We start from the raw sequence: 19,110 nt of genomic DNA, 5'->3' as shown, positions 1-19,110 counted from the left end.
TGAGCTGAGATCCCACCACTGCACTCGAACCTGGGCAACTAAACGAGACTCCATCTCTAAATAAATATATAAATAAATAAATAACCACTCCTTTATGTACAGATACTGGAAAGGTCTTTAAGATAAATAAATGATAAAAGTAAACTGTAGAATAATGTGTTCAAAATGTTGCCACACATATAAAATGGGGGAGCTGGAAGAGAATAGATATGTGTGTGTGCATGTGTGTAATTACATACATACTTATTTGCTTGCATATTTTTAAAAAAACCTCTGGAAGCATGTACAAAAATAGTATTGGCTAGGCACAGTGGCTCATGCCTGTAATTCCTGCACTTTGGGAGGCCGAGGCAGGCAGATTGCTTGAGCCTAGGAGTTCAGAACCAGTCTGGGCAACATGGCAAAACCCCAGCACTGCAAAAAACACAAAAATTAGCCAGGCGTGGTGGTGTACACCTGTAGTCCCAGCACCTTGGGAGGCTGAGACAGGAAGACCGCTTGAGGCTGGGAGGCAGAGGTTGCAGTGAGTGGTGATTAAGCCACTGCACTCCAGCCTGGGCGATAGAGCGAGACCATGTCTCAAAAACAAAAATAAATACAAAAACCCCCAAAAACTAGTATCATTGGCTGCTTGTGAAGAAACTAGGTGGCTGGGGCCTGGGGGTAGGAATGAGAATTTTAAACTATTTCTTCTGTTTTCAAAATTTTTTAATAGTGTAAATGTTTTACCAATCTAAAATTAGAATCTTAAAATCTATTATGCTTGAATTTTAGTAAATTTTTATTGCAATATATTAATATGCAAAAATATATAAGTTACATAGCTCAATGAATTTTTACAAAGTGAAAGTACCTCTGTAATCAGTACCCTAGACAAGAAACAGATCATTACCAGTACCCTAAAATGTCTCCTTTCCCCCAAATTAGTAACCACTATCCTGACTTATGAAACCATAGAGTTATTTTGCATGTTTTTGAAATTCACAAAAATGGAATGATAGATACATTCTCTTTTGTGTCTGTCTTCTTTCATTCATTAGGTTCATAAGATTCACCAGGCATTAGGTGGAATGGCAATTCTTTCCTTCTCATGTGCTACTAATCCACTGTATGAATACGCCACAATTTAATTATCCTTTCTACTGTTGGTGGAAATTTGGGTTATTTCCAGTATGGGGCCATTATGAATAGTAGTGCAACCAATGTTCTAGTGTGTATCTTTTAGTAAACATATGTACGCATTTCTGTTGGGGGTATACCTGGGAGCTGAACTACTGAGTTACACAGTTTGTATAGGTTCAACTTTAATAGATATTCTCAAAGAGTTTTGTAGAGTAGTTTCCAATTTAGACTTCCACCAGCAGTATATGAGAGTTCTAATGGCTCTACATTCTTCCTAACACTTAGAAAACAGTATAGTCAGGTTTTCTTGTGGGTTTGTTTTAGCCATTTTGGTGGATATGTAGTGGTAATGCAGTGAGGTTTTAACTAACATTTTCTTTGTATCTGTTGAGCCTGAGCACCTTCCCATATGATTACTGGCTATTTGGATATTGTCTTTTGTAATCTGCCTATTCAAGTATTTTGCTCATTTTAAAAATTGGGTTGTCTGCCTTTCTCTTATTGATTTGTAGAGGTTCTTTACATATTCTAAACATGATCCTTTGTACGTGCTGCAAATATCTTCTCCCTCTCTGTACCTTCCCTTTTTACTTTATTTTTATTTTATTTTATTTTATTTTATTTTATTTTATTTTATTTTTTGTAAGACAGGGTTGGCCGGGTGCAGTGGCTCATGCCTGCAATCCCAACACTTTGGGAGGCAGAAGTGGGCGGATCACCTGAGGTCAGGAGTTCAAGACCAGCCTGGCCAACATGGTGAAATCCCATCTCTACTAAAAATACAACAATTGGCCAGGCGTGGTAGTGGTTGCCTGTAGTCCCAGCTACTCCAGAGGCTGAAGCAGGAGAATCGCTTCAACCCAGGAGGCAGAGGTTGCAGTGAGCCAAGATCGCGCCCCTGCACTCCAGCCTGGGTGACAGAGCGAGACTCCATCTTAAAAAAAAAAAATAGGGTCTTACTCTGTTGCCCAGGCTGGAGTTCAGTGGCACAATCACAGCTTACTGCAGCCTCGACCTCCTACGCTCAAGTGATCCTCACACCTCAACCTCCCGAGTAGCTAGGATTACAGGAATGTGCCATTATGCCCAGCTAATTTTTGCATTTTTTTTTTATAGAAACAAGGTTTTTCCACATTGCCCAGACTGGTCTTAAATTCCTGGGTTCAAGTGATCCGCCAGCCTCGGCCTCCCAAAGTATTAGGATTATAGGCATAAGCCACAGCTTCCAGCCCCCTTTTAACTTTATAATGGTATATTTTGATGAGAAGTTCTTTTTTTATTTTTATTTATTATTTATTTTCTCTTTTTGGTTTAACTTGTTACTGACGAAGCTCAGATTTTTTTTTTTTAAGGACAGGGTCTCACTATATTGCCCAGGTTGGAGTGCAGTGACACAATGGTAGCTCACTGCAGCCTGGAACTCCTGGTCTCAAGTGATCCTCCCGCCTCAGCCTCCCAAGTAGCTGGGACTACAGTGCACATTATCATGCCTGACTAATTCTTAAAATTTTTTGTAGAGATGGGGTTTCACTCTGTTGCCCAGGCAGGTCTCAAACTCCTGACCTCAAGTGATCCTTCCACCTCAGCCTCCCAAAGTGCTGGGATTATAGAAGTGAGTTACCACACCAGGCCTGAAGTTAAACTTAAGTTCTTATTTTTAATGTAGTCCACTGTATTCATCTTTTATGGTTATAGGGATTTTTGTGTCAAAGAAAGAAATCTTTGCCTACCTTAAGATAATTGGAGATTCCCTTGTATTTTACGTTCTAGCAGTTTTATCATTTTAATATTTACATTTAGATCCATAATCCATCTTTAAGTCATTTCTGTGTGTGATGCGAAATAGGGTCAAGAGTTATTTTTTGTTTTCACATGATCATCTAGCCGAAATGACCCAGCCACACTGCTTTACAGTGCCACCGATGTCATATAACAAGCACCCAGAGATATATGCATTTGTTTCTCTACTCTTCTGTTCCATTGGGCTATTTGTCTATCCGTGAGATGATACCCACCATGTCCTAATAATTGGAGATTTGTAGTAAGTCTTGCTATGGGGCAGAATTATTTTTTTAAGAAAAAAAAAAAACTATCTCTACTGATAAGTCTTAAGTCACCCCATCTAATAGCCAACAGTCTAGTGGCTTCCACAGCAGCATTGTTCCTAACAGAGCACCTGGAATGGTTCTCTTACACTGCTGCTCTGGAGGTCAACCTGTAGGAATGGTTCCCTTACACTGCTGCTCTGGAGGTCAACCTATAGAGAGCAGGAACCCAGTCTGGAGAACCATACAGAAGAGGAAGAAATGGTCCTTTTACAAGGCCAGTAATACTGATGATAGACCTGATCTCACAGGAATGTTTTGAGAATTGAACAAAATACCATATGTAAAATGGTTAATACAATCTGTGGCACATATTTAAACACTAAACATTAACTTTTATTATTATTTTCACTTTATATTCCTCATATCTAGCACAGGGCCCAGTAAAGAGAAAACATACAATGAGTCATTATTTTAAAATTTTAGAATGGGAAGGAATTTAGAGATGATTTTGTCCTGGTTCTTCATCTTTGCAAGGGAAGAATATGAAACCCAAACAGATAAATGTGTTTCCCAGAATCACGGAGCCAGACAAGACAGACGCCAGTAACTAAAATCCAGACCTCCTGATTCCCAGTGCAGGAATTTTTCCTCTGCATTACTAAAGTTCTTAACAGTGGTGGCCACCCCAGGGTGCTAGACCTTGCTGTGAGTGGGAAGCCAACCTCTAGAAACCAACCACCAACATGCAGGCATTCGGCTCTCTCTTCTTCAGAGACCAACACACTCATGGCCAAATGCAGCAATCAGGACTTCTCATTGTGACAGGCAGCACTGCAGTAAGAGCTGTGTAGAATGCTAAAGTCAGAATGCAATGGAGAGTGGCTGAAATTTTCCAGCAGAGAGGGGAGGAGCTTCTCTGAAGCCTGTAGGAGGCTTTTCTTAACAACAGAAAATGCCAGGACTCTCCAAAGGTATTGCTTTAGGGGAACAAAGAAAAGAAAGCTGATCCCAGTGTCCCTCTTGGCATCTCACTTGCTTTTCCATGTTGGCCTAGATCTACGTGAACCAATTCACATTACCAGGATCCCATTGTGATATTACAGTACATATTTCAGTTCTGAGCCAGGGCACAGCATAGCCAGCAAGAGCTTAACTGCATATAATACCAGATGCCAGTTTCTGTCATTTTATCTACACAATTTTTCTCACATCCATCCCATTCTCTCTACTCCTACTGATTGAGTTCAGGCCTTCATGAATGCCATGAGGAGCTACTAAAGATATCTCTGTGGGCCAGGAGCGGTGGCTCATGCCTGTAATCCCAGCACTTTGGGAGGATAAGGCAGGCAGATCACGAGGTCAGGAATTCAAGACCAGCCTGGCCAACATGGTGAAACCCCATCTCTACTAAAAATACAAAAAATTAGCCGGGAGTGCTGGCAGGCGCCTGTAGTTCCAGCTATTCAGGAGGCTGAGGCAGGAGAATCGCTTGAACCCGGGAGGCGGAGGCTGCAGTGACCCAAGATCGTGCCACTGCCCTCCAGCCCGGGCAACAGTGCGAGACTCTGTCTCTAAATAAATAAATAAATAAATCTGTGCAAAGGATATACATGAATAAAGCTGTGTTTTGGGAAGCCCAACCTGACTGCACATGAAGGCCAGCCAGGCAGGAAAGGAAAGGAAGCTAGGAGAAATGTAGGAGGAGGATGGCCTACTATCCATCATCAAACGTTGGCACTCCTATGGCCTGGATTCACTAAGGGACAGCCCAGGATTGTCATTCTTAGATCCCTGCAGGACTGCACTGTGGTCCCCCAAATAGACTATAGGGTAAATTATGAAACAAGTTTTGTACAGAAATGTTCACATTATTACCCCTATTTCACAGATAGAAAACTGAGGTCCTCTGAAGGTAAGTTACTTGCCCAAGGTTACTGAGAAATTTTGCTGGAAAGAGCAGATAAAGAAAGGAATCAAATTAGAATCATAGCCTGTTATAGCTGGAAAGCATCTTAGAGATAACTGAGTCTCTCCTTCCCCCTAATTCTACACAAGGAGGAAGTTGAGACCCAGAAAAGGAAAATGGTTTGTGTAAGGTTATAACAGCAAGAAAAGGACAAAGGTAACCACTTTATGTCTATCCAGAACTGGAAGCCGAGTCTGCAGCCCCAAGCCCAGGCTCTCTCCTCTCAAGTGATAGTATCTACCTATCGCTGTAAGTGACACTCTCCAGGGTGAGAAAGTTCAGTAAGAATTATCCATTATCTGAATCCTCAAACAAAAAGGCTGATATGCCAGCAGCATATTCAGCTTCCAGAAATTATGGTGATAAAAATAACAAAATTTACACCCAAGGATTTGAATGATTTGGGGTTAGTACCATGAACAGTCCATAATGAGCTGTGAGGTACGCAGCAATCAAGTATTTTATAACCTGGTGTTATACACTTGAGAGACATGTGGACAAAAGGCCTGGCTCTGACTGGGGTAGCAAGGAGGCATGGCCTGATGCTATATAAAGTGCGCTAGACTTAGATGGAAGCCACAGAAAATCTGACCTCAAATCCTAACTATCTGCTTAGTCACTACATGACATTGTGTGACCTTTCTAGGCCTCAGTTTCCTCATCTGTAACAGCTAAAGTTATTGTGAGCTTAATAGAGTGAATTTATATGAAATGGAAATACTAGATATGTTAGATGAATTCTGGCCATCCTCATTCCAAATATTGGCTCTGAAAACTTCTAGCCACATGGGCACATCATTTAATCTTTCTCTGAGTCTTGGATTCCTCAAACAGGGTCTCGAATAACTATATGATACGCTAAGGCTTAAATAATAAATAGGTTTAAAAGGCTATAAAATGCAATAATGTCTTTAAAGCCTGGCACATAGTACTTATAGCACCTGGTATATAATAATAAGTGGCATTTTTGGCAGGGCATGGTAGCTTATGCCTATAATCCTGGCATTTTAGAAGGGCGAGGTGAGGGGAAAACCTGAGGTCAGAAGTTTGAGACCAGACTGGCCAACATGGTGACAACCCGTCTCTACTAAAAATACAAAAAATTAGCTGGGTGTGTGGTGGTGAGTGCCTGTAATCCCATCTACTTGGGAGGTTAAGGCAGGGAGAATCGCTTGAACCTGGGAGGTGGAGATTGCAGCCGGGTGGGCGCCTGTAGTCCCAGCTACTCGGGAGGCTGAGGCACCAGAATTGCTTGAACCCGGGAGCTAGAGGTTGCAGTGAGCCAAGATGGTGCCACTGCGCTCCACCCTGGGCGACAGAGTGAGACCCTGTCTCAAAAAAAGTAAATAAATAAAAATAAAATTACAAAAATTAGCCGGGCATGGTGGTGCACATGTGTAATCCTGGCTACTTGGGAAACTGAGGCACAAGAATTGCTTGAACCTGGGAGAAGGTTGCAGTGAGCCAAGATCATGCCACCTTACTCCAAACTGGGTGACAGCGAGGGCCTGTCTCAAAAAAATAAATTAAAAATAAATAAATGGCATTTTTTTTTTTTTTTTTTTTTTTGAGACGGAGTCTCGCTCTGTCGCCCAGGCTGGAGTACAGTGGCCGGATCTCAGCTCGCTGCAAGCTCCGCCTCCCGGGTTTACGCCATTCTCCTGCCTCAGCCTCCGGAATAGCTGGGACTACAGGCGCCCGCCACCTCGCCCGGCTAGTTTTTTGTATTTTTTAGTAGAGACGGGGTTTCACCGTGTTAGCCAGGATGGTCTCGATCTCCTGACCTCGTGATCCACCCGTCTCGGCCTCCCAAAGTGCTGGGATTACAGGCTTGAGCCACCGCGCCCGGCCATAAATGGCATTTTAAAATTATTATTATTTTGAGACAGTCTCACTCTGTATCTCAGGCTAGGGTGTAGTGGCGTGATCTCGACTCACTGCAACCTTCACTTCCAGAGTTGAAGCAATTCTCGTGCCTCAGCCTCCCGAGTAGCTGTGATTACAGGCATTTGCCACCATGTATGGGCAATTTTGTATTTTTAGTAGAAACGGGGTTTCACCTTGTTGGCCAGGCTGGTCTCAAACTCCTGAACTCTGGTGATCCACCAGCCTCCACCTCCCAAAGTGCTAGGATTACAGGTGTGAGTCACTGAGTCCTGCCATAAATGACATTTTTAAAACAGGTTGTATAGCGTACATAGATAGGACATTACTGTTACTACTACATATTGGAGGTAAGCATGGTCCCAATTTCCAACTGGTAAATTTTACAAAATGAAGAATTTATTAAGCACCTGCAGTTTACGAAGTGCTAGTTCAATTACTCTAAAGAAAGACAGGCTGGCCGGGCGCGGTGGCTCAAGCCTGTAATCCCAGCACTTTGGGAGGCCGAGACGGGCGGATCACGAGGTCAGGAGATCAAGACCATCCTGGCTAACACGGTGAAACCCCGTCTCTACTAAAAACTACAAAAATCTAGCCGGGCGAGGTGGCATGCGCCTGTAGTCCCAGCTACTCGGGAGGCTGAGGCAGGAGAATGGCGTGAACCCGGGAGGCGGAGCTTGCAGTGAGCTGAGATCCGGCCACTGCACTCCAGCCTGGGCAACAGAGCAAGACTCCGTCTCAAAAAAAAAAAAAAAAAAAAAAAGAAAGACAGGCTGGGTGCGGTGGCTCACGCCTGTAATCCCAGCACTTTGGGAGGCCGAGGCAGGCAGATCACGAGGTCAAGAGATTGAGACCGTTCTAGCCAACATGGTGACACTCTGCCTCTACTAAAAATACAAAAATCTGCCCGGTATGGTAGCGCGTGCCTGTAATCCCAGCTACTCAGGAGGCTGAGGCAGGAGAATTGCTTGAACCAGGGAGTCGGAGGTTGCAGTGAGCCGAGATCACACCACAGCACTCCAGTCTGGTGACAGAGTGAGACTTCGTCTCAAAAACAAAAGAGACAACATGGCTGGGCACAGTGGCTCACACCTGTAATCCCAGCACTTTGGGAGACCAAGGTCAGTAGATTGCTTCAGCCCAGAAGTTTGAGACAAGCCTGGGCAATATGGCAAGACCCTATCTCCACAAAAAAATTTAAAAATTAGCTCTGTGTGATGGCACGTACCTGTGGTCCGCTACTCAGGAGGCTGAGGCTGCAGGATCGCTTAAACTCAAGAGTTTGAGGTTGCAGTGAACCATAATCACACAAATACACTCCAAGCTGGATGACAGAATGAGATCCTGTCTCAGAAAAAAACCAAAACAGGCCAGGCACGATGGCTCACGCCTGTAATCCCAGCACTTTGGGAGGCCGAGGCGGGCAGATGACCTGAGGTCAGGAGATCGAGAGCAACCTGGTCAACACGGTGAAACCCTGTCTCTACCAAAAATACAAAAAATTAGCTGGGCGTGGTGGCGGGCACCTGTAGTCCCAGCTACTCAGGAGGCTGAGGCAGGAGAATCACTTGAACCCGGGAGGCGGAGGTTGCAGTGAGCTGAGATCACGCCACTGCACTCCAGCCTGGGTGACAGAGCAAGACTCTGTCTCAAAAAAACAAAACAAAAAAGAAAAAAACAGCAAAAACAAACAAAATAAAACAAGAACAACAAAAACAAAAAACAAAGAAAGAAAAGAGACATGATGACCACTGTTTCCCTTTTCCCCCTCCTGCTGCCTGAAATGTGAACATAGTGGCTAAAGAGGGAGCAGCCATCTCACACCATGAGATAGAAGCAATATGATAAGTATGGCAAAACAAAAAGCTGGAGTATCTGCTTATACCTTTATGTGAGAAAAAAAGAAATTTCTCTCTTTCTTAAGCCCCTGGTGTTGTAGGTCTCTCTATTATGGTAACTAAACTATTACCACAATTCATGTAGGAAGGTACTATGTCTCATTAATCTTTCTATTCCTAGAGCCCCAAAATATTAAATGTTGAGTTGAACTGAAATGAATTCTAGGCCAGCTGTGGTGACTCACACTTGTAATCCCAACACTTTAGGAGCCCAAGGCAGGCATATCACGCAAGTCCAGGAGTTCGACACCAGCCTGGACAACATAGTAAAACCCCATCTTTACAGAGTGTGGTGGGGAGCACCTATAATCCCAGTTAATTAGGAGGCTGAGGTGGGAGGATTACCTGAGCCAGAGAGGTCAAGGCTGCAGTGAGTCATAATCATGCCACAGCACTCCAGCCTAGATGACAGAGTGAGCCCATCTCAAAAAATTAATTAATCAATTTAAAAAATAAAAATATTAGCAAGACGTAGTGGTACACACCTGTAGTCCCAGCTACTCTGGAGGCTGGGGTGAGATCACTTGAGCCTGAGAGGTTGAGGGTACAGTGTGCTATGACTGCACCACTGCACTCCAACCTGGGCAACAGAGCAAGACCCTGTCTCTGAAAAAAATAATAATTTAAAAAAATAAAAACATAACTGAGTTTCTCTGTTAATATTTATTTTCACCAAGTAAAACTGATAGGAGGAATGTATGAAATTTAGAAAATTCTATCAATTCATTTAATATGTTTCTAAAATGGGAAGGACTATTATTATTCATCTTGAAGAAGGGTTTGGCTCTAGTACTACCAATGTTCCAAGGGAATATGGCTTGCAAGGGTCTGAGATAATGGATGCCAAAGTACTTTCAGAATGGAAAAGGATCATTACTACTACTCATAGCAAACATGAATCCCTCTAAAAATCAGACACCATTGTAATTTGGTAACACAGGGCAAGACTCCAAGCAGGCTGCAGATCAGGAGCTCTAATGGCACAGGCAGAGTCAGGTCTTCACAGGAGTCACTCCCTGTACTTAGAAAAGCCCTGGGGAGCTTTTTAATGTTCTTTACAGCCTTGTGTCAACAGCTACCCCAAGCAACTAGATACTGCCAGAGGAGTGTCCAGTTCAGCTTTACCTACCCAGTGCCAAGAATACAGGTGGCATTTAATAAATGTTTGTTGAGCTGAACTCTGTAACACCTTCACTGACCCTTTTGGGGAGAATTGTTTCTTTTTGGTTTTTAAAATTGTATGTATTTACCATGTAAAACATCGTGAAGCGATTGCTTATCTTTGCTCTCTTGATATTTAGTTTATTCCCCTAGTAAAGCACTTGCCACAAGTATTTAGTTACACTTTTGAGCACTAACTTTCCCAGCAGACTTTACAATTTTTGTAGGACCATGTCCCATTTACCTGAGCATTATGGATACTCAGCACAATGCGTGGCATATAGTAGATTCTCAATTATGGTTTTTCTTTTAATGAGTTACAAGAAATAAACGAGTGAAAACATGGGTGCTAATATAAAGTAACTCTCCCTAAGCCAGTCCTATAATACATGTCTAGCCCTACAGTTTCTAGACCAGCAAAACCAATTGTTTTGTTATCAAGAAGGTAGGACTAGATGTGAGGGCGATCTGGCTGCGACATCTGTCACCCCACTGATTGCCAGGGTTGAGTCGGCTGATCTGGCTGGCTAGGCTGGTGTCACCTTCCTCCCTTACCACTCCATGTGCATCCCTCCTGAAGCTGCAAGTTCGGTTGAAGAGAACAACCATCCCCAATAGAGGAGGACTGGTCCTTAGTCAAGGGTGTATAACTAGCTGCACTCCCCTGCTACAACCTCCAAACAGCTCTCAAGAAGCTAAGACTATAACCATAAAGTGATTCTGACCTGCTGATTTATCTGGGAATGATTCCAGTCTCCTCACAGATTTGTGGCTGTAAGAGCTGATCTATTATGGGTGCCACAACAAAATAAATAGGTGACAGAAATGGCAGACACCTCTTCTCTGTCAACACTAAAAACAGCATGAAGTTTCCAAAAGAAAAGCTATCTTGATTCCTAGGGGCCGTTCTGCAAAGAGGAAGAAAATTGTCTGAGTTAGCAGAAGACATACCTAACTCTCTTGCTCCAAGGCCTGGAAATGAGAACATATAACAAAGTGACAGAAATTCATGTTGCCTCCATTTCATCCTCCCATATCTTTCTCTTGGCAAATTTCAGATTAAGCTGCCATTACCCCAAGACTGGAAGCTGGATAACAGCTGAGGGCAAGTATGTAAATGGTCTTGGGAAAAATGACCCGGTGCTATACAAATATGAATGACTATTATTGTTTTTACCTTTTTTTGTTTTTGAGACAGAGTTTTGCTCTTGTTGCCCAGGCTGGAGTGCAATGGAATGATCTCGGCTCACTGCAACCTCCACCTCCCTGGCTCAAGTGATTCTCCTGCCTCAGCCTCCCAAGTAGCTGAGATTACAGGCATGCACCACCATGCCTGGCTAATTTTGCATTTTTAGTAGAGATGGAGTTTCACCATGTTGGTCAGGCTGGTCTCAAACTCCTGACCTCAGGTGATCCGCACGCCTTGGCCTCCCAAAGTGCTGGGATTATAGGCATGAGCCACCACGCCTGGCCTTATTTTTACTTCTATCAAATATAAGTCACTCCAAATATCTGAAGCCTTTTAAATTCAACTGAATGATGCAGGGCCTTTAAGGAATAATGAGATCTACACATTGAGACTGGATGCTAGGTGTGGAGATACGCTCTAATATGTGATCATTCACTGCCACAGGTCCAGATGGGTCTTACAGGATGAGCACCATAGAGAAAAAAGGGAGGGTATCATCCCACACAAAGGAAAGAGCATGTGCAAAGGCAGAAAGGCAGGAAAGAGCATGGGTGTATGAGAAAACATGCTTGAAATACAAGGTGCAAAAAGGGAGATCACTGAGAAGGAGGTCAGGTCCATACTGTAAGTGAGCTGAAATACCACATTTATTGTGATCCCCCATGCTGCCACCCAAGAAAAAGCCTCATTTTTATCTCTCATCTACTCCCTCAAAAAAGCATCAAGGACAAGGACATGGGATGGAAGGATGGGAAGCTACTCAGTGTTATAAACCGGGCCATGTTAAGAAAGAGATAAAAACAGGCTGGGCGCGGTGTCTCATGCCTATAATCCCAGCTCTTAGGGAGGCCAAGGCGGATCACCTGAGGTCAGGAGTTTGAGACCAGCCTGGCCAACATGATGAAACCCCATCTCTACTAAAAATACAAAAATTACCTGGGCATTGTAGCGCATGCCTGTAATCCCAGCTACTCAGGAGGCTGAGACAGGACAATTGTGTGAACCCAGAAGGTGGACGTTGCAGTAAGCCAAGACGGCACCACTGAACTCCAGCCTGGACGACAGAGGGAGACTTCGTCTCAAAAAAAAAAAAAAAAAAAAAATGGAAGGAAGGAAGGAAGGAAGAGAGGGAGGGAGGGAGGGAGGGAGGGAGGGAGGGTATTAACAAGGAAAGCTGAGATGAAGTAGATACCCCCCTTTCCTTCCCAAGGTGCAGAAGTCATAAAAGTGAGTGTGGGACCTTTCGAAGGAGGAATGAAGGAGCAGAAATGGGACATGGGTTGGGTACTTTGTGCATGAGCATGAGAATTTACTCTTGTCTTAGGGATGTTGGGCTCACGAGAGTAGAGGGGCCAGACTGAGACCCAGAGAGGAAAAAATGGGAATCTAGCCAACTTATTTTTTTTCTAGGCTTAGGGAGAGAAAGAAAGGAGGTCACAAAAGATTCCATCTAGTTTAACTAGTCCAGTTCCCCAGAGGGATAAGAGAGAGGAACTCAGGACAGAGCCTCTGTAAGGTGGTAGATGAAAGCTTTCACTGTGCTGTCCCGTGCAGGAAGCCAAGAGGCTGGAGCAACTTACTCCAGTAGCCAGCACTACTGTACCAGCCACCCTGGGACACGCAATAACATTAGAGAAAAGCCTACAGTCCTAAACAAAGGGAGCATCCAATCCATTCAAACAACCAGGGTCATCTGGAGCCAGGTGTTTGCAGATAGTGGGTTGTATTCGAGAAATCTGATTTATAAAACCACAGGGCAGCTCCAATAACCACATTTCAGTTTAGCTCAATCAATATTTACTGTCCTCTTCTTGATGCCAGGCCCTGTGCTGGACACTGAGGATATAAAGAAAAATGAGACTTCTACCCTTATGGACCTCATAATCTAAAAGGGAACATAGTCATCAAAATAGACGGTTAAGGCCAGGTGCGGTGGCTCACTCCTATAATCCTAGTACTTTGGCAGGCTGAGGCAGGCGGATCACTTAAGTCCTGGAGTTCGAGACCAGCCTGGGCAACATGGTGAGACCACCATCTCTACAAAAATATAATGAGCCAGGTGTAGTGGTATACTCCTGTAGTCCAAGCTACTCAGGAGGCTGAGGAGGGAGAATCATTTGAGCCTGGGAGGCAGAGATTGCAGTGAGCCATTGCACCACTGCATTCCAGCCTGGGTGACAGAGCAAGAACCTGTCTCAAAGAAAAAAAAAAAAACGAAAACAACAAAAACACCCAGATGATTAAAACATAGAGCAGTTTTCCTAGAACAGAGGAGGCACAAGGAACTCTGGCAGCTCACGGTAAGAAAAGCAACTCAGGGCTGGGCATGGTGGTTTCCACCAGTAATTCCAGCACTTGGGAGGCCAAGGTGGGAGGATCACTTGAGCCCAGGACTAGAGGACTAGCATGGGCACCATAGTGAGACCCCGTCTCTACAAAAATTTCTAAAAATTAGCCAGGTTTGGTGGCATGTGCCACCAAGTAGTCCCAGCTACTGAGAAGCTGAGGCAAAAAGAACGCTTGAACCTAAGAGTTCAAGGGGCAGTGGGCCATGATCACACCACTGCATTCCAGCCTGGGCAGCAGAGTGAGACCATGTCTCAAATTTAAAAAAGAAAAAAAAAAAAGAAAGAAAGAAAGAAAGAAAGAAAAGTAACTCAGTGCAGGGAATCCAGTAAAGTTTCTTCGAAGGAGAAATTTGTTTGTGTCCCTCCACACCCTGCTTTCTCACTGAGATTTAAAGGTTGAAGAGGAATTAGCCAGGTGAAGAAGGGGAGGTCTTCCAAGTAGACAGAACAGCTTGTGAGCCTTGAAAAAGTATAATGACTTGGAGGAAAAACAAGAGGCCCAATACCATTAAAGCATGGTATCCAGGAGAGTGGAGAAGAGGCTGGAGAGGAATGGCGGGACAGATGGCATTAAGCTTCCTTTTATACCACGTTAATGGAGTGGGTCAGAGCATGACATATGCAGAAAATTATCTGAGAGAGAAGGTTCTAAGAAACTTTTTTTTTTTTTTTTTTTTTGAGGCGGAGTCTCGCTCTGTCGCCCAGGCTGGAGTGCAGTGGCGCGATCTCGGCTCACTGCAAGCTCCGCCTCCCGGGTTCCCGCCATTCTCCTGCCTCAGCCTCCCGAGTAGCTGGGACTACAGGCGCCGCCACCACGCCCGGCTAATTTTTTTGTATTTTTAGTGGAGACGGGGTTTCATTGTGTTCGCCAGGATGGTCTCGATATCCTGACCTCGTGATCCGCCCGTCTCGGCCTCCCAAAGTGCTGGGATTACAGGCTTGAGCCACCGCGCCCGGCCAGAAACTTTTTTAAAACAGCCAAAAAAGTCCCCCCTCAAACAAAACTAATTTTATTTCCCACTATGTTATGTGGGCTCATTGATGTGTATACTGTTTTACTTAACATTTTGGGAAGTAACTGCCTCTGACTTCAACTCAAGAAAACACTTTTTTGTTGCAAATGTAATCACTTTTTGTAATGGTGTCGGCAAATAAAAGGATGCTTATTATTAAAAAAAAAAAAAGAAGGGATGTCTCAAAATAAAACAACTTCAATAATTTACTCTAAGGTGTCACAACTTCAAAAGGGTGCAAATCGTTCCTTCTGAATTTTTATAGCACTTTGTATCTTTCTTTTAGCACTTGTCACTTTCTGCCTGGAAGTACAATGTCTGTGTGTTACCTCTGTTGGTTTACCACCTCCCTCTGAGAATGAACCACGTCTTGTTCATCTATTTTGTAAAACTATTTTGCCAGGCATGATGGCTCATCTCTGTAATCCTAGTACTTTGGGAGGCTGAGACAGGTGTTATCGCTTCAGCTCAGGAGTTCGAGACCAGCCTGGGCAACATGGCAAAATACTCCCTCTACAAAAAAACACAAAACTTAGCTGGGTGTGGTGATGCATGCCTGTAGTCCCAGCTGCTTAGGGGGCTGAGATGGGAGGATCTCTTGAGCGCAGGAGGCAGAGGTTGTAGTGAGCCGAGATGGCACCACTGCACTCCAGCCTGTACAGCAGATTCTATTTAAAAAAAAAATTTAAAAAAAAAAAAGATTTTGCAACTCACTCTTGAATAGGCAAGGCATCAAGAGTTCCTAGCACATAATAGATATTCAATAAATACTGCACAACATCATGAAGTTACATGACATACAAGTTGAAATTCTAGTCTTGGAGATATTCTTTTTTTTTTTTTTTTTTGAGACGGAGTCTTGCTCTGCCGCCCAGGCTGGGGTGCAGTGGCCGGATCACAGCTCACTGCAAGCTCCGCCTCCCAGGTTTACGCCATTCTCCTGCCTCAGCCTCCCGAGTAGCTGGGACTACAGGCGCCCGCCACCTCACCCGGCTACTTTTTGTATTTTTTAGTAGAGACGGGGTTTCACCGTGTTAGCCAGGATGGTCTCGATCTCCTGACCTCGTGATCCGCCCGTCTCGGCCTCCCAAAGTGCTGGGATTACAGGCTTGAGCCACCGCGCCAGGCCGTCTTGGAGATATTCTAATCCAGATTTCTCAACCTTTGTGAAAAGTCTGATAAAATCTATGGACTCTCTTCCCAGAAAAATTCACCTACAGCAAATATTTTACATATAATTTCAGGACCCGCCATGCCTAGACGGGGAAGGCTGACTTACCCAAAGTCACAAGGCAGAAAAGTGGCAGAACAAAGCCTAGAACACAACTTTCCTTGTTCCTAATTCAGCAGACTTCCCACTACAAAGGACCAATTTTAGTAGGGCATTTGTTTCCTGTTGGGGAGCCTGCCTAATACAGGTCTGATAGGTAGTAGTGTTCTTCTCCTGAAATTCCTTACTCTAAGGACGAGCTCAGAAGAACATGGCAAGGTTAGTGGCTTCTAAGGCCCAAATACAGTGGAATTGGACCTTGCCAAGAAGAGAGAGGTAAATAGGAAATATGTGTGGTTGCGTGGAAGCATTAAAATCAGCTAAAGAACCAAGAGCTGTTGAAGTCTCCCCAAAATCTCCCCCACTGTACTGTTTGCACGAAGTGACAGGCAGATTGAAAGCCAGATCTTCTACCTTGCATGCTGTTTCCACCCCATAAGAAAATCCTCTGCACACACATAGAAATCTAATTGGAGCCAAAGAAATGGGCTAAATAATTTCATAATGCTTAGAACTAATACCCACTTATCTGTGATAAAGGATTCAAGAAGCACATAATTTTTTTATTTATTTATTTTTGAGACAGAGCCTCGCTCTGTTGCCCAGGCTGAAGTACAGTGGTGTGATCTCGGCTCACTGCAATCTCCGCCTCCTGGGATCAAGGGATTCTCATGCCTCAGCATTCCGAGTAGTTAGGATTACCGGCACGTGCCACCACGCTCGGCTAATTTTTGTATTTCTAGTAGAAACGGGGTTTCTGCCGTGTTGGTCAGGCTGGTCTTGCAACTCTTGACCTCAAGAGATCTGCCTGCCTCAGCTTCCCAAAGTCCTGGGATTACAGGTGTGAGCCACCACACCCGGCCTATTTTAGATTTGAAAATACAATAAGAATCAGTTATCCCAGCACTTTGGGAGGTCAAGGCAGGGAGATCACTTGAGGTCAGGAGTTCAAGACCTGGCCTGGTCAACATGGTAAAACCCCACCTCTACTAAAAATACAAAAATTAGCCAGGCGTGGCGGCACACGCCTATAATTCCTGCCACTTGGGAGGCTGAAGCACGAGAATAGCTTGAACCAGGGAGGCAAAGGTTGCAGTGAGCTGAGATCATGCCACTGCACTCCAGCCTGGGCAACAGAGTGAGACTCCATCTCAAAAAAACCTAACAAACAAAAAAGAACCAGTTATTTGGCTGAAAATATCAATCTACCTCTACTTGCCACAACTCATTCACTCAACTAAACTGAATTATCATTTCCATTATGAAGTCCATAATGAACTAAGTACACTACTAGGAAGATTTTTTTAAAGTATTACAAATAATAAAATCGGGCCAGGCACGGTGGCTCATGCCTATAATCCCAGTGCTTCCGGAGACTGAAGCAGGAGGATCACTTGAGGCCAGGAGCTTGAGACCAGCCTGGGCAATACAGCAAGACCCTGTCTCTATTAAAAAAATTTTATTAGATGGGCATGGTGGCGAGAGCCTATAGAACCAGCTACTTGGGAGGCTGAGGTGGAAGGATTCCTTGCACCTAGGAGATCAAGACCGCAGTGAGCCGTGATCATGCCACTGCACTCCAGCCTAGGTGACAAAGCAAGACCCTCAAAAAAAAAATTTCAAACCATTTGCTTTTTACTATGATAACCTGGCCTAGGGATAAGACTGGAAGTTGGTAGAAATATCTCCAGTCTGGAAATTCCAAACTAATAACTGGCAAGGATTAAGGAGGCAACTCTATCATTTCTAGCTCCAATATTATCCAAACTATACATATCTGATCTTCAGGTTTTTGCAAAAGTTGCACGTTACCCTTTTCCAAAAGACTTCCCCTGCCCCTTACCTCTTCTGCTTTAATTAAGTGCTTGTATTTTCCAATGCCATGGGTGGGCTTTGTCTTGTAGGGCCGACTGGCACTTAGTAGAATTCCACCTAAAAGAGAGAAAATAAGACAAACCTGTTTTTTTGTTGTTGCTATTATTGTTTTTTTTTAAGAGACAGGGTCTTGCTCTGTCACCCAAGCTGGGGTGTAATGCCATCTCATAGCTCATTGCAGCCTCAAACTCCTAAGTACAAGATAGTCTCCTGCCTTGGCCCACCCCCCACCCCCTGACCCCAAGTAGCTGGGACTACAGGCATGTGCTACCATGCCCAGTTAGTATTTTTTATTTTTTGTAGAGCTGGAGTCTTGCTATGTTGCCCAAGCTGGTCTGGAACTCCTTCTACCTCAGCCTCCCGGGGTGCCAGGATTACAGGTGTGAGCTACCACGCCTAGCCTGGACTACAAATTAAAATAAATATATATATATATATACACACACACACAAACATATACACACATACATATATATATATAAAACAAGGTAACCGTAAGGATTTTTAAAAATAATCTCGGAGTAGAAATCTTTTTAAGCATGAAACAAAATCTAGAAATCAAATATTAATAAACTTAGCTATATAAAAAGTTAAAACTGGGCCGGGCGCGGTGGCTCAAGCCTGTAATCCCAGCACTTTGGGAGGCCGAGACGGGCGGATCACGAGGTCAGGAGATCGAGACCATCCTGGCTAACATGGTGAAACCCCGTCTCTACTAAAAAATAACAAAAAACTAGCCGGGCGATGTGGCGGACGCCTGTAGTCCCAGCTACTCGGGAGGCTGAGGCAGGAGAATGGCGTGAACCCGGGAGGCGGAGCTTGCAGTGAGCTGAGATCTGGCCACTGCACTCCAGCCTGGGAGACAGAGCAAGACTCCGTCTGAAAAAAAAAAAAAAAAAAAAAAATACAAAAAACTAGCCGGGCGTGGTGGCAGGCACCTGTAGTCCCAGCTACTCGGGAGGCTGAGGCAGGAGAATGGCGTGAACCCGGGAGGCGGAGCTTGCAGTGAGCTGAGATCTGGCCACTGCACTCCAGCCTGGGCGACAGAGCGAGACTCTGTCTCAAAAAAAAAAAAAAAAAAAAAAGTTAAAACTTCTGTTCAACAACAACAAAAAAATAAAGTTAAAGAATAGATGTCTAGAAAAAGTACAAAGCACATGTAACAGAGAAATGCTAATTTCCTTAACATACAATAACTATATTAAAACCTCTTTCTAAGCTCCTCTAGGGACACACAGATGATTTGAGGGGACAAATTCTCCACTGCAATACTGGGAAGATTTGGTGGTAGCTGACCTCTTGTTGGTTTAAAGGGCCATAGATATTTATTGATTCT

At 44.1% G+C, this 19,110-nt stretch overlaps 1 protein-coding gene across 1 annotated transcript in view; it reads right to left on the bottom strand.

Annotated features, from left to right (window-relative positions):
* Nucleotides 1–19,110, bottom strand: part of LOC105468722 (mitochondrial ribosomal protein L48) — a 78,580-nt gene that overhangs the window by 18,452 nt on the left and 41,018 nt on the right. Inside the window, exon 4 of the mRNA XM_071075263.1 lies at nucleotides 17,743–17,831. Coding sequence (XP_070931364.1) covers nucleotides 17,743–17,831 — 89 coding nt within the window. The remainder of the gene's footprint in view (nucleotides 1–17,742; nucleotides 17,832–19,110) is intronic.

The sequence above is a fragment of the Macaca nemestrina genome, chromosome 12 (assembly GCF_043159975.1).
Source record: "Macaca nemestrina isolate mMacNem1 chromosome 12, mMacNem.hap1, whole genome shotgun sequence".
Taxonomy (NCBI): domain Eukaryota; kingdom Metazoa; phylum Chordata; class Mammalia; order Primates; family Cercopithecidae; genus Macaca; species Macaca nemestrina.
This window is presented reverse-complemented; position numbering and strand designations above follow the sequence as displayed.